Genomic DNA, 16,790 nt, shown 5'->3' on the forward strand with positions numbered 1-16,790 from the left:
CTTTCATTCCAGGGTCCAGTTACGGATTTCATACTGTGTTTGATCATCATGTCCTTGTATTTTTTTTTTTTTGTAATTAAACTGGTAGTCTTATTATTTTTTTCTTTCATTAAACTTATATTTTTTAAGAGTTCGAGTTGTTGTCTTATAGAATGATCACAAGGGATGTATGGAATGGATATATCTGATTATTCATAATTAGATTTAGGTTACACATTTTTGGCAAGAATAGTACACAGATGATGATGTACTTGTCATTGCATCATGTCAGAAAGCTACATCCTATCAGTTTGTACTGTTTATATTTGCAGCTAGATTTGCTCACCTAGTTAAGATAATGTTTGCCAGATCTCTTCATGTAAAGGTATTTTATTTCTAAATGATAAATTATCTACTTTAATGCTTTCTGTATCTGGTTTACCAACAGCCTTTCACCCAGTAATTTTTAGCATCTATTAATGACCCTTGCCTGAATCAATTATTATATTGGTAGTAGTTTTATTATTCCCTCTATATTTATTAGCTGCCATTTTTTGATAAAGAACTTTTCCTGTCTCCAACACATACATCTTTTTTCAAAAAATTATTATATACTCTAGATTTTATTTTAAAATCTGATATTATTCAGTACTGTTATTAATTTTTTTTTAATCCCACATTTGGCCAGTGGGAGACCCTTTAAAATGGTTCTTATATTTGCATTTGTCTTTGAGCACATACTTGCTTTCTGGCACAAGATTGTTCTGCCCTAAACTATTTCTCCTGTTGGAAATGATATTTGGAAACAAAAAAATCTGAGTGCTGAGTGTGCTCATTACTTCTGCAGTGTCATTGCTTCTTTTCAGTGGTCAGAGCTAGGATGATATTTAATATAGGCAGGCAGACACATACATGCACATATTTCTTTATTTAAATAAGCGTGTTTTTAAACAAACAAATAAATTTGTTTTTATACCTCCAGCTCATCTCTAACTTCTCATATTCCATATTTCTAGTTTCTTTCTCTACAATATGGAGAATCTTATTTCCAGTAATTTATTTATTCATTTGTAGCATCTGAAATATATGTAAAAGAAACAACAAACCTACTAAGGAAAGTCTAAGATGTCATTTACAATTCTTTTTTTTTTTTTTTTTTTTTACCTTTGGACTCTATACTGTGTTAAAAAATACTTGAATTACTTCTTCTGTTTGGTACTTTTGGCATTTTGAGTATACAGATAGGCTTATTTTTATTTGTTTTCAATTTTAAAATTCTCTTTTTAAATCATTTTGTTTACTCCTACTTTTTCTTTTACTATGTAAAGCATTTGGCTCAGAACTATATTCACAGGTATATTCATCCTTATGCCTTTCACACTGTTCCCACCTCCTACTCCCTTTATAAATGTAACCATTTTGATTATTTTCTGGTTTACTTTCTTTTTGAAAAAAATTCTTTTTCCAGAAATGATAAGTTACTATATATAATTATTATACCTTGTCTTTTTATCCCCAAGTAGTTTATTTTAGAAATCATTTCATATCAGCTCATAGAACTCTTCTCCCCCAACGAAGTGTATAGAACTCCTTTGTGTGGATTTACCATAATTTAGTCAATCTGTTTTCTGTGTATGTGTATTTGACTTGTTTCTGATTTTGCTATTTCAGATAATGCTAGTATAAAGAATCTTGTGCACATGATGTTTGAATTATGGAATTGTATTTTTTTGGATAATTCCTAAAAGTGGGATGGTTGGGTCAGAGAGTAAAATGTATATGTCATTACAATAGCCACATTCCTCTTCTTGGGGGTTGTCTGTTTTGCATACCCATCAGCAATGTTGCAAATGCCTGCTTATGAGAATTCCTTCATTAATATCAAATATTGTAAACTTATACAAATGAGGGGTTGTTTTTGTTTTTTGTTGTTTTTTGTTTTTTTTTTTTTGGCAAGTGATGTATCATCAGGGTGCCATCAGGGAACACAGCTGACACACTCAAAGTAGAATAATTTAAGAAAAGTTTATTTACAGAAACTAAAAGGAGTGTGCAGGTTATTGGAGAATCACCAGGGATAGCACAAGACCCAGTATCAGTGAATCTGTTTTCATTCATAAGCTTGAAAGGACCAGGGAAAGAAAGGAGGAGTTACAGGAACCTAGAAGAGCGATTACTGCCTAGCAGACTGCCTTTGGTCCAAAGACATAGCCAGACTTAGAAGATACCATAGGTAAGGAACCAGGAAAATACCTAACTCCTCCTTCCTTTGACTTCCTGCTGGAGTTCAACTAAAGGGAACCGGAGTGCTGTGATAGGTCAGTTTTCCAAGCCCAGAGAGTAGTATGAAGAAGGGTGGAGAGTGAACCTGAAGGGACAAGCAGAAGTTAACCCAGTGCACATAGGCACATACAGATTCGTGGACCTTTGAAATAACTGTAAACCAGAGGATTGCAGATTAAAGATTTAAGATTAAAAAGCTTTTTTTTTTCCTAGTAAGTCTACTAAGTGCCAGCAGTGTGTGGCTTATCTATATTGTATATGAGTGCTACTTTCCACTCTGAGATTACTCTTAAAAACTATCAGCTCTTATTCTCAGTTTTAGCATTTCTCATAGTGTTTCTCAATGCACTTGTAAAATACAAGACCAAATAGTTTTTATTCTCAGATTTCTCTCTAAATAACTTCATAGCTCTCTTTTCCCCTTATGAAACTAATAGCGAAAGTAATATTAGATACTTCAACTCCATCCTGTTGCCATTATCTATAGAGAAGAAAAGTGTTAACTTCTTTCTTCTGATCACTTTAATCTGTTAATTTTATTATTTTATGAGACAGTTTCATTACAAACATTGTATTGGGAGTTGGGCATTGTCTGTGTCATAAAAAAAGGCTTTATTGCCCAATAACTTCTGAATGGGAGTTAATAACAAGCCTTCTCAGTGAATCAGAAGCATTAAATAGTTACAGCATCTTTGTATTTTTGAGTATTTTTTTTAACCAAGTGGATTCTACTGCATAATCCAAATTTTAAATTTTGGTGGACTGTTAAGTGATTTATCCTCTAAATTCACTTTCTACCTGTATTAGCAACAGCTTCTTGGTAAGTGCCATATGTTTCCTCTTGTTTAATAATGTCTCCTCTTTAATACCAGTAAAGCCCATTTTTATTTTAGTTTTCAAATGTAATCTCCATTCCACTACTTTTTTAGGATTTATTATCATAGATTACATCTTCAGAGATAAGCTATAGGACTTATCCCACTTTTCCCTGATTTAATGTTGGAGCAAAGTAGATAAAATTAAGTTTATTTTTTCATTATTTTTCTTAAGAGTGTTTAAGACTTTCAATTTTGAAGTATTATTTTTAAAAAGCACTTTTTTGAGCTCTAAAAATTAATTTTTAAAGTGTACCAGTTATAACTGAACCAAATTCCTTTTTTCTCCTGATGAGAGGAGTTATTTTTCATATTACCTGAATGATTTAATGAGAAGACTTTTTAAAATGTTACTGACAATTTCTTTTGTCCGTGAATATGACATTAACATGTCTCTTCAGGGCATCCCGGGTAGCTCAGCAGTTTAGCGCTGCCTTCAGCCCATGGAGTGATCCTGGAGACTGAGATCGAGCCCCATGTCAGGCTCTCTGTATGGAGCCTGCTTCTCCCTCTGCCTGTGTCTCTGCCTCTCTCTCTCTCTCTCTCTCTCTCTCTCTCTCAATTTCTCAATCTCTCAACCTGTGTCTCTCATGAATAAATAAATAAAACCTTTAAAAAAAAGTCTCTTCATTAACCAAAAATCTCAGCAGTCTTCTCATCATTTTGAACATTATAACCATTCTATAATAATGAAGATACAGAAGGTATAGGAGATTGGGTTCAAAATTCCTCAGATAAGTCTTCTATTTACTGTCTTCTTTAGTAGGCCCTGTGGATTCAAAGATGATGAGCACAGTAACTGCTCAAAGACATATAAACAAATGTAGAATAATAAGAGAAAAAGATACAAACAATATAGTGTGGTAATATGCGTTATATAATCAGTGTTTGCCTAAGGAAGGTGAGTGACATAAAGCATAAATAATATTTCTTGGGAGGGTGCCAAGAAAGACTTGTTAGAGAAGGAGACAGTAAATATTTAATAGGTGAATGAACACTAATAAGTAATATAACACTAATAAAAGACATAGTTCTATGCTGTAGGCTGTAAAATTCTATTATTTAAAGATTACTTCGCAAGAAACTTAAGTACTTTGAAAAACAACTAATGTTATGAGGTTATAGAACATATATGGATTGCCAAGTGAATGATACAGTAACTAGAATTTATTGAAATACTCTGCAACACAGATTACTTGTCTGGTCACATGTAATCCTAACTCTCTTAGATAGGTATTGGTATTAAGTCCATTTTACAGATAAAGACACTGAAATTCACAGAGGTATAATAACCTCCTGAAGGTCTCACAACTAAAATATGATAGAGCCAGGTTACAAATTGAGACAGAACAACTTTAGAAACAGTGCTCTCAGTGCTATATATTTTTAAAAATTAACCTTAAGATCACGGGAACCCAGAAGAGAAGAAAATCTCATCTGTTGAGAGCATTTGGAGAAGAGTTGCAAATTAGATAGGTGATGGATGTCATGAAGAATATTCCAGGCATGAGTGTGGGCATAAATAAGTGTTCACTGGCCAAGTTTACTTGAAGAACAGACAAGTATGATTGAGTAGTCAGGTCATATAAGAGTATCAAGGAAGATAAGGTTGGAAACTGAGGATGGGATGGGAGCCACCTGTCATGGATCCTGAAAATGAGTCTAAGTACTCTGTACTGCATCCGACAGAGAGCCATCAAGGTTATGGGAGCAGGGGAGTAATATAGGAATAAGTGTAACATAATGATTAATTTCTTGACCTCCATCATTTTCCAACTTTGTGATGTTGAGTACATAAGTTTACTATTCTCAGGCTCCTTTTTCTTATCTATAAAATGAGGATGGTAATATTATCTGCAGAGGTTAATTTGTAAAGCCTGACATATATCAAGTATTGAGCAAATGTTACATATTATTATTTATTTGTTTCAGTAAATTTGATCTGAGAACAGTGCATAGTTGCCTAGACCTACACCTTAGGCCATTAGTTGAAAAAAAAAAAAAATTTTTTTTTTTTAAATTCTTGAAACATAGTTGTAACAGGTAAATAGGAAGGGACAGATTACTAGGAATATTTTTAGATGAATAATATTAATTTTTATGTAGCTTTAATATCTTTATAGGGTTCCTTATGTTGTTTGATAGTATTCATGTGTTCATTGTATCAAAAGTCAATAGCTGACAGTTGAATATAACTTTACAATTTACACAGCACTTTGACATGTTATTGAATTTGATTCCCAGAATCAATCTGTAAGATATTATTTCCAGGCCCAGTGAGGTTAAGTAAGTCTTTGAAAATCACATAAGTTAATGAAAGTATCAATTTAATACTTGAATTTCCATATACTAGTGCTTTTCTCTTTTATTCTAGTGCTTTCTCTTTTATGTCATGTTATGGCAAGAACTGATACAGTGTAGCCGGCAACAATATGAGAAACTATTATTAGTACTTTGAAGGAGTTAATATCTTTTCTTAGGTATCTGTATTAATAGTAAGAAAAAAAATCAAAGCATGAAAGGAAATAAAATCAGGACATACTAGTTATCTAATTTATATATAAACCCACTGATATCATCTGAATATAATCTCTGTTCAGTAGATCGAAATGTTAAGTGGTTATAATTTGCCATTTAAAATATCGCTAGGACAAATGAAAATAAGCTCCTGCTTTTCTGCACCAAACTGTATTAGGCATTTAGTACATTCTGGGTGATTGTTACTATTTTACATTAGAGCTATTTCTTAAGTGTCTTTAAATAGTATTGATTATGAAACTTTTTGAAATTTACCATCAGGCCAATGGTGGCAGAGTCTGCATAGAACTATGCTTCGTGGTGTTCTGGGAAAAACCTTTCGACTTGTTGGCTATACTATTCAGTATGGCTGTATAGCTCATTGTGCTTTTGAATACGTTGGTGGTGTTGTCATGGTAAGTTTTTACATAAAAGAAAACAATAATTTTAAATATGTGCTTTTTTAGTTGAAGGAAAATGTGTTTTTCCTTTATTTTAATTGAATTCATTTAATGAATAAAATGTGACTGTTATAATCTTTCTAAATTTTGGGATGTAAGAGACTGTGTTGGAATTAGCACTTGTAAAAAATTAAGAACCAATAACTCAAATATGGTTTTGTATTCTGTTTCTGACAGGGGCCCTATTAATAATCTGACAATAATAGTTTTTATCATTTACTGAATTCTACTTACTGTGTTCCAGTGATGTTTGATGTTTTATTTTTATTAACTCATTTAATCTTTTCTACTCTGTGAAATACTTATTAGAAATCCATTGTACATGTGAGGAAACTGTGGCTCAGAAAGCTTCAGTAACCTGCTCCAGGTTCCACAGTTAGTAAGTAGATTTGGAATTTCAACACAGATTCTCCAGTTTTCAAAACTCCTGCTTTTAACCAGTTGTGTTTAACTATAATTAAAATAAATGTTCTGCTTGGTGTCAATATTAAAATGTTAAGGCTGCCCCCCGACCAATACTTTTTCTTAATGTTGCATCATAAATCTGTCAACTGTGACTACTTATCTTTTGTCATGCAAATGAAAGAATAAATCCAGTGTCCACTGAGTGAGTTTTGTTGGTGGTATTGCTATTTTTATCAGGTTTCCCGTAAGGGATTCAAAGTCATACAACTTCAGGTTTAGCTGGAGAAATGCAAATATATTTAAGTGAAGGTCTCCTCTTTGTTTTTTTAGATTTACACTGGTACTTCCAGTGAGTGGGCTACAGAGGTAGCAAACATAAATTTTCATGTGTTCTTTGTCATTTCTGCCTCAGTTGGAGGTTTTGAGTAAAACGTTTTATCAACACCTAAGTGAAATCAATGGAGACTGCTATATTTTAAGTGGCAGTGATCATTTATTACAGTTTTGCGGTATATATGCAGATGGTTGTTTTAACGCATATTAATAGAAAGTCTTTAAAGTGCATCTCATTATGCCACTTATTTTCAATAGAAAAAATAAGCTGCAGCCCATCAAATGAGTAAGCTATTCTCTTGGAAGAGAACTCTAGGCATGAACTTATTGAGAATGGTATGATATTACTTAATAAATTACCATCATGGGCACTTGATATTTATAATAGCAAGAAGATAAATAAATCACTTATTTATTCAAATATTTACTGAGTATCAGCTTTATGCCAAGCACTATATTTGGCATTGGTTATATATCTGGGAACATGAGTGATAAGGTCCTAACCTCATGGAGCTTACATTATACAGGATGGTCAAAATTTGGAAACATAGATATTTATTCATGTATTGTAATGTATTCTCAGTAAACCATTTTTAATATTTTTGCCTGTGTTTCCAGATTTGGTGGCTACTGTAGAGTTGAACTTATGTAGAAGCTGCCAAAGTAGAAATCATCCTCCAAGCTTGAAGAACATTTGTTTGATTTTCTTTCTTAGAAGCTTGCGCAGATGATTTGTTATATTTAAAAAGTGTTTCTATTCAAATTTAAAAATTACCTCTCTTTTCAGTGTTCTGGACCATCAATGGAGCCTACAATTCAAAATTCAGATATTGTCTTTGCAGAAAATCTTAGTCGACATTTTTATGGTATCCAAAGGTAAATTTCTGTCATAGATGTTAAAGTTATAGTGAAAACGTGTAAATACATTGTGCCTTTCCTGCAGTAAATAAAAACTATAAAAACCCTTTGTAAATAACCAAATTAATGACCAGCTGGTTAAAATTTTGATTCAAGTATTTTTCTCTCAGTTCGAGAAATTTTAATGGTTTCTGTAAACATGAACAGCCTTCTCACTCATTATGTCCCTTGCATTATTGGCTAAAATAGAGTAGCAGACCCTTTTATAATGTACATTCAAGCCTACTTTATTTTTTGTTGGGGCTGGCTCTACAGTGTTTTGAGTAAAGAACCTAGAGACTTTGGAACTATATCACATACCCAATCAGTGATTGGTTTTTAAATTTTTAAAATAACACTGAATTTCTGTTGATGACCATTTTATTCTTCACAGCTTATGATGAGCACTTGATGATTTTTAGACTATAGCACCATCTATAGCTGGGAGCCAGGGAGCTTATCTATTCTGAGTTCCTGATTAATTAAGTTGAAAAACTGACAAATACTGTTTGCCACTAAATTTTTTAAAATCCTGTTCTAAATGGTGTTTCCAGTCCCTGTGATACTGTTTATCCTGCTTAACTATATATTATTCCTTCTGAATGAATGTCAAGTATTAGAAATTTAATGTATTTTCTAAAGGGCACCTCTCTGATTCCCTAAAATTTTGGGGTTCGTTAGTTTTTCATAATTTTGAAAAAAACAATACCACCCCTTCATTTCCATAAACTCCAAATTTGAATCATTTGAATTGGTATTTAGCTTATGGCAGGAGTAGGTTTAAGCACTCCTCTTTCATTATTTGCCTTTTCTATATAGTCCGTTTTGCATTACTGAAAAATCATCAAGAATAGTATAAAACTGTTCTTGCATCTTAGATTTTGTAGATAGAAGTTATCTCTTGGTAAGGCTATATAGTCTAGCATCATCCCTAGGTAAAATTCTCCTTCAGATCTTTTCCTCTTAACAACTTCAAGATACCTAATTGATAGTTATTTGTTTATAAACTAACACATACATAACAGGTTGTGTTTTTTCTTTTTAACTTATATCCAAACTACTACATGCAGTCTTTGGATTAACCGGAGACCTAGCATCACTGTAGCATGAAAATAAACTGCTGTTTTCCATCCTAATGACATGATTTTACTCATAGTCCTTGAGCATCCGTAACAAGGAGCTGAACTTGTTGGCTAAATTTTTGAATGAGTAACTTAATATCATCCTTTTGATTTTGAATGAACAACTCAATATCATCCTTTTAAAAATAGATTCTCTTTGCATTCAGATGAGTAATATAAATAACTACATTCAGTAAATTGAGATTCTTTGAGGGTTTCATTTTGTATTCTATTCGTTCAGGAGGCCCTTACGTTGAAGGACAGCTTAAAATCTGGCATTTATATGAGATATACCAAGTAACTTTTACAATCAGGGGAGTCAACTAGTAACTTCAACTTTAAAAATATTACTGTTCTGAGGATTCTTTTTATCTGCAGTACAGAACTAAGATTTCAGGGGAATCTTTGACCCATGGCAAGAGATTGATTAGCTAGCTGCTTGTTTCTAAAGCTAGAATAGCCAAACATTTAGGCAAAATGAAAGTCTGCATACCTGGTATCTAAAGCACATGGATCTCTTCAGTTAAATGAACAGAACATTCATATCTTAAATGATCATAAAATTACTACTTATTCTTTAACCAAATAGGTAATGAGCACCTAATTTATAAGATACGAAGTACACAGAATGTTAAGATGACTGAATAAGATACTGACTCTTTATGAAAGCTTACAATTTAGTATGATAATAAGCATGTTTATAACTATAAATGAGAAAAGAAAATCTAAATTTTCAGTCTATTAAGTTCCTTTTAAAACCCTATTTGAAAGAGTTGAGAAACCAAGGAATAATTACTTTGATCTAAGCTCTGTATTTATATCTAGTTATGCCACTAGAAATATAGTCTACATTAATATTGATTTCTGTAAAAACACCTTGACTGAGGGGCCCTGGCTGTCTCAGTAGGTAGAGTATGTGACTTTTAATCTCAGGGTTGTGAGTTCAAGCCTCATGTTGGGTGTGGAGCCTACTTAAAATTTAAAAAAAATAAAATTAAAAAATAAAACATTTTAAAAAATTAACTTTTTAAAAAACACTTTGACTTAATTATGATTTTTATGTTGCCATGCAAGTGCAGAATTTGTTTTAAGGATCGTATTGATTTGTTACAAAACATAACCTGAATAAAACACTCTCAGAAAACATTTCTTTCCCCAAAGCAAGCCAAAATCAACTTTGTTTAGTATGTTACAAACTTTGCACACTTGTTCATCTGAAAGTTCCATTGGCATGGTTCCATTTGATTGTAAAGAGACTAGTTTGTCCCATTTCAAAAAAAAAGAGCAGCCTGTATTACCTGCAAATAATAGAATTTAGTGTTTTAAAGCCTTCAACTCTAACCATAAAGTATCATTCCAGTGACTACTATTACTGTAAAATTTCAGAGGAAGATGGTATCTTATATTACCTTACATAGGAATCCGTCTTGTATATTCATCTTTGATTTAGTTGCTTAAGACGATTTTGTTTTACCTCCCAAACTAAACTTTTTTAGTTAATGATTCCCATGTAATTAATCAGATTTTCATTTTGACTTGGCTACCAAAAAGTTTAGAACTCTTGTTAATACTTATATGTAGCAATAACTAGGTTTCTTTTTTTTTTTTGTATATTTTTTTATTGAGTTCAATTTGCCAACATATAGCATAATACCCAGTGATCATCCCGTCAAGTGCCCCGACTGAGTGCCCGTCACCCAGCCACCCCATCCCCCCACCCACCTCCCCTCCTACTACCCCTTGTTGGTTTCCCAGAGTTAGGAGTCTCCCATGTCCTGTCTCCCTCTCTATCTCCCACTCATTTTCTCTCTTTCCCTTTTAATCCCTTTCACTATTTTTTGTATTCCCCAAATGAATGAGACCATACAATGTTTTTCCTTCTCCGATTGACTTACTTCACTCAGCATAATACCCTCCAGTTCTGGGATGCCTGGGTCGCTCAGCAGTTTAGTGCCTGCCTTTGGCCCAGGGCGTGATCCTGAAGTCCCAGGATCGAGTCCTGCATGGGGCTCCCTGCATGGAGCCTGCTTCTCCCTCTGCCTGTGTCTCTGCCTCTCTCTCTCTGTATCTCTCATGAATAAATAAAATCTTTACCAAAAAAAAAAAAAAAAAAATACCCTCCAGTTCTATCCACATTGAAGCAAATGGTAGGTATTCATCGTTTCTAATGGCTGAGGAATATTCCATTGTGTACATAGACCACATCTTCTTTATCCATTCATCTTTCGATGGACACCGAGGCTCCTTCCACAGTTTGGCTATTGTGGACATTGCTGCTATAAACACTGGGGTGCCGGTGTCCTGCCATTTCACTGCATCTGTATCTTTGGGGTAAATCCCCAGAAGTGCAATTGCTGGGTCGTAGGGTAGTTCTACTAATAACTAGGTTTCCGATTTGACTGTCACTTTCCTTTTAGTTATATGTTTTTTGATATTTTGATATATGCACCTTTTATTATAAGTAACATCAAATTATTCTGGAACTATGTACAGATAACACAAATAATTAAATCCTTTCAAATATGTGTGTTAGTCATGAGAATTCATTTACTACTCATTTTTTGCAGAAAGAATGTTGTGTTCTATTTGGTTGGTGCACTTATTCCTATTTTGTCTCCTTCATTTACACTTTTTTTTTCATTTACACTTTTAAAGATCTTTCTTATTCTTCTAATCCATGTATATTGTTAGTTCTTCCATGAATCATGCCTTCTACATGTAATCATACCCCCCCATGTTGGTATTACACATTTGATATACCAACAATTATCAATTTATTTTTTGTAGTATATGTTTGGGCAGCTTTTTAGCATTTTATTTGGTTGTGTCTTCTGATGTTGTTCCTCAAAATTAAGGTATTTTTTTACTATACTGTAAATTATTATGGATTCTTATATGCTGTAACTCTTCCATTCTTTAAGCTCTAGCGAAATATTTATGATGTTACTGTGTTTTTTTGTGCCCTGGAGTCAATCAGTATTAATTGCTGGACAGTAAATTTACTTAATTTGGTGGTACTTATGTGGAATTGCTTTTGTATGATTTTGGTTCTAAAAAATTTGATACAGAAGTAAGACATAGTGGATACAGTACAAGAAGATAGTTGTTACAGAATTACCAGAAATTTTAAAATCTTCTAATAACTTTTCCACCACTCTTGTTGGATTCTAACCATCACTGTAAAACTCAGTGACAAGGGTTCTCAAAGCTGGTAAATGTATGAGAGGGTCAATATGTGAGAGGATAAGGGGTGTGACTTTGTTTAAGTTATAAAAGTATTCTACTAGTGTCATCCATGTGTTTATGCTTAACACTGACATTTCTTTGACTTTTTTCCCCCTCAGAGGTGACATTGTGATTGCAAAAAGCCCGAGTGATCCAAAATCAAACATTTGTAAAAGAGTAATTGGTTTGGAAGGAGACAAAATCCTCACCAGTAGTCCATCAGATTTCTTTAAAAGCCATAATTATGTAAGTAACATTTTAATTATTATTCACTGATCAACATCAACTGAACACACTGACAAAAGAAAATAACTGCAGTTCACATCTTGAATATAAGTTAATATGCTGCATTCAGTAGAATTTAAGTATGTTTGTATCAAGAACAGTTTGGCTGTTATATTTTATATATTTTAGTTTCTTTTAAAACTCTATATAACTATCTCAATAATAATTGTTGCAGGCAAGATTCTCCAGTGGATGTCAAAATATTGGTCAAAGTTTAAGAAAAGTTTATTTGCACAGTTTCAAAGTATCTGAGATATTTATTACAAAGGGACAAATAGTAGTAGAAGAAAAACTGGCAGACACCACCTTAATTGAGTGATCGAAGTTAGTTTCACCAATAAAAAGACATATCAACATAAGGTAGCCCCTGAAATGAAGCACTAGGAAGGGTATTCTCACTTTTGTGGCATTTCTACAAAAGTAAATGAAACCTCAGTCTAATCATGAGAAAACATCAGAAAAATCCTAAGTGTCATCCTGCAACATAGCTGACTAATACTCTTCAAAAATGTCAAGATTATGATAAATAAGGAAAGATACAAATTGTCAGATTGGAGAAGACAAAGGAGACGTGCCAGCTAAATGCCAACGGGATCCTGGCTTAGAAAATTTTTCCACTGACTTGTTAGTGGCAAATATGGTAGAATCAAAGTCTACAGTTTAGTTTTTTTAAATCCTACTCTAATTTTTAGGATAGAAATTATACCTTGGTCTAGTCAACTTGACTATCCAGTTAGAAAAAGAGAGCAAGAGTGGCAGGATGGAGGAGTGAAGAGCAGACGTAATGTTAGCTTCTCTCACCAATCACACAGCTGCCGTGACCCGGGAGGGTGGGCTTTTGTTTACTGTGTATATTTGTCTTACTTTAATAATTTTATATCTTATTTTTTTACTTTTCTTTAAGTTTTCTGTCACTCTCAAATTATTGATGTAGCTGTTACACCTATTAACTAACTTTATCTTCGTCCCCAACATAAGCAAATAATTGAGTTAAATTGTCTCGATCATTGTGTATTTATTTTGAACTATAATAGCCTCTGATTGCCTTGTAAGTCTGATCAATAGATTATTAAATCTATTATTTATGTACCATCCATAATAGACTATGGTTCAGCAGTGCAAATGTTTTTAATGTTTATTACCACAGTGCTAAACATACTAGTAACTGTTAGCTGATGATGATAATGTTGAAGGTTGTAGTGTGGTATCAGGTAACCTATTTTTTCTGTGACCTTTATCATGGACACTATATCCTGTTATTTTTCAAAAATGACAGAATTTTACATAATGGTTTCACCTTCATATGACTCTCAACATTTCATGAGACATTCTAGTCACTTTTAAGTTATTTTAGTAACAAGCATATGCTTGATACCAGAAATAATTTTGTCAATAGATAGAATAACAAAACATATAAATGATATAGCACCTACTATCTGTGTACTTAAACACCACACAATTCTTGTTTTCTTTTTAAGAGTTATTAGAAGAATATCAGGGGATTAGATATTTGCTAAGTAATCTGATAAGACAAAGGACTACAAGATGTAAATTTTTTTGAATATTCTGTTTTTAAGGAAAATATTCATCTAGTTTTTATGTTCAGTGAGTGGATAAATTAAGACACTGCCATATTGTTCTAGATATATTCCGTTCACTTGGGTTTACATGTTTACAAGTGACTGACATAATTGTAATACTATTGGCCAACACTTATATGCTTCATCGGTACCAGATACTGTTGAAACTCTTCACAAAGGTTAATTTATTTATCATCATCACAACAGCAATCCACTGAGATACGTAGTAATAGTAGTATTTGACAGATGGGAAAACTGGACAACAGAAGGTTAAATAGACTGTCCAGCTTCAAACAGTTAGTGAGAAAAAGTTATAATTCAAACACAAGTGACCTGGCTCCATCCAGAATTTGTACTCTTTACCATGCTACTACTACCTCTCCCAAAATATCCTCTACTCGATTATTATTATTATTTATGCTCCCATCTCATCAAATTGTACTTCCCTTAAAATATATTTGTTTTCATTATTTTTTAAAAAGAAAAGGAACTATTTCTGATCAGGGACAGTATTGGTCCTAAAAGAAAAGCCAGTGATTTTTTGAAGGCTTTTCTGCCTCCACCAGTTTTTCTAGGCTGGGTTTTTGAGCAATAAGAATTGTGTAGTTATTACAGAACCACTTTAGCAAATGTGTTCCATTAATCAAGGTGATTTATAACAAAAATTCATCCAAGTTTGGAGCATTCTGAAGAGATATCCAAACCTTTGCAGGGTCTCCCCCTCTAGAGGTTTCCCTTTTTCAGCTATCTCTGAAGCACACTGGTGCTTTCATATATTTTATGAAATAGGTTTCTTTCCCTTACCTATGTATCCTCTTAGAAAAATCATTGTTATTTATGATGAAGACATTACTATTCAGATCTTGATTGAGTTGCTTGGTAAAGATGAATATTAAATGTGTTTTGAATTCCAGGTCCTCCTCCCGCTCCTAAAAAAAAAATTATTCTCCTAAGTAGGTGCTTCAGAAAGCAAAACACCAAAATTGTCATTTGGAACTTAGAACATAGAATTTAGCATATGAAAGAAATAGCATTGTTCCTAAGTTGGCAAAAAAGAATATAAACCGATCATTGGTTAAGTGATGTGGAACCATTTTATTCATTCTGGAGTTCTAAAAGTCCATGTGGCAGCAACACTTAAAAACCATGATTTATTTTTTACATTAAGCATTTGGAAACTAAGCAGTCCTTATCAGGTGCTATTGCAATGGGTTTTGCTCGTTTCAATGGTATTGAGGCCAATAATTCTTACCTTGGGTTATGGGCTAAGTATTGGCTACTAGGATATGAGCTTAATTTGTGACTTTCAAAAGAAACATTATACTCAGCTCAAACATCTTGAATAACCTGCCTTTCTATACTGTAAGAATTCCTCAGTTTTAAGTTAAAAGCCATTAATTTGCCAAAAATAATTTAGTTGGAAGCAGAAGCATTTAGCAAATAGGAAATACATAAAATGGTCATTATCCTGTCGATTTGCACAGTAGGCAAAGTGCAGTATAAAAGCCTGTATAATGTAGTTTCAATTTTCCTATGGAAAATAGGCCCAGGGCTCAGGAAACATGGTGAAATTTTGCTATAAAGTTCATGAAAAGATGAAGAGAACACTTTATAATTTTTCTGAAGGTAATATTGTGCTATAGTTCAGGGCTATGACTTTAATCCATAGTGTCACTAGGGTAGTACAGGTTAGGCATTTTGCAATATAGTAAGTTCCTGTCAGCAAAGAAAGGTGCTATAAAACTTCCCATTTAAACAAACTCCTTTGACACCACATCTTCCTATAGGAAAGAATTGTATCTGCTTACTGACCCTGCCCTGAACTTCACATTCTTTCTTGAGTTCATCTCTGTTAGGTTTTGACTTCACTGAAACCCTTCTTGTCGGGTACCCACTGTTCCTATCCATCAGTCAACTTTAGTCCTCATATTACTTGATCTTTTGTTAGTATTTGAAATATTTGTTCTCAAAACCTAGTTTCACTTAGTTTTGGGGACTGCACACTCTGGGTTTTCTGCCTATTTTTTTGTTTCTTCTAAGATTCCTTTGTTGGTTCCTCTCAACATTAGAGTAACTAAGGGTTCATATTTTAAACTTCTCTCATTCATATACATTGACCCATTAGGTGGCCTCATCCTGTCTCATGGTTTTAAATACTACCTAACTCCCAAATTTATGTCAGCCACAACCTGTTTCCCGAACTCCAGAATCCTATATCTAATAGTCTGCCTACTATCTCCACCATAGTACATAACAGGTACTTCCAACTTAACATGTCCAAAACCGAACTCCTGATCTTTCTCAAACTGGCTCCTCCCACACATATCCTCACTGCAGCAACAGCAACTCCATCCTTCTGCTTGCTCAGGTTATAAATCTTGGGAGTCCTTCTTGCCTTTTTTCTTCTTGCACTGTGCATCTAATCCATTAGCAAATCATGGTGACCATATCTTTTAAATACAATCAGAATTAGACCACATCTTGCCACCATCGCTGCAACCACTGTGGTGCAAGACAAATTCATATCTTTTTTTCTTGAAATAACTTCTGAACTGCTCTCTTGTACTATTTGCATTTTCTTAAATTTTTCTTTTTTAAAAACTATATATATAGGTTAATTATAACATCATTATTGTTATTGGCAGGGATGGAAGCAATAGAAGCAGTTTTACATTTCAGAAAGAACTGTCTAAATGTTCTCAGGATATATTGGTGGTACAGTGTTTTTAAAAGGAAAAGTTGTAAATGGGGCAATTTGCCAGTGATAAAGGTGTTTGACAGTGTGTTAGAAAATATTTTTGAAAAACTGATTAGCAAACTGAAAAACTC

The 16,790-nt window shown here is 33.2% G+C and overlaps 2 protein-coding genes across 11 annotated transcripts in view; one reads left to right on the top strand and one right to left on the bottom strand.

The window, feature by feature from the left end:
• IMMP1L (inner mitochondrial membrane peptidase subunit 1) overlaps positions 1-16,790 on the top strand; it is an 82,610-nt gene that overhangs the window by 51,111 nt on the left and 14,709 nt on the right. For all 7 annotated transcript variants that reach the window (XM_025452361.3, XM_025452365.3, XM_025452364.3 and 4 more), the window contains 3 exons: positions 5,937-6,070; positions 7,641-7,729; positions 12,216-12,342. In XM_025452361.3, the coding sequence (XP_025308146.1) occupies positions 5,937-6,070; positions 7,641-7,729; positions 12,216-12,342 (350 nt within the window). The remainder of the gene's footprint in view (positions 1-5,936; positions 6,071-7,640; positions 7,730-12,215; positions 12,343-16,790) is intronic.
• The window catches only part of DNAJC24 (DnaJ heat shock protein family (Hsp40) member C24), a 91,413-nt gene continuing 75,511 nt past the window's right edge, over positions 889-16,790 (bottom strand). For 2 of the 4 annotated variants that reach the window (XR_003139211.3, XM_025452368.3), the window contains one exon: positions 12,589-14,890. Coding sequence is in view for 3 of the 4 variants with exons in the window: in XM_025452368.3 (XP_025308153.1) it covers positions 14,814-14,890 (77 nt within the window). In the remaining variant the exon portion in view is untranslated. Of the gene's footprint in view, positions 3,907-7,639; positions 10,170-12,588; positions 14,891-16,790 lie in introns of those variants that run through there. The other 2 variants (XM_049096673.1, XM_049096674.1) reach the window with 2 other exon arrangements.

This window comes from Canis lupus, chromosome 18, assembly GCF_003254725.2.
Source record: "Canis lupus dingo isolate Sandy chromosome 18, ASM325472v2, whole genome shotgun sequence".
Lineage (NCBI taxonomy): Eukaryota > Metazoa > Chordata > Mammalia > Carnivora > Canidae > Canis > Canis lupus.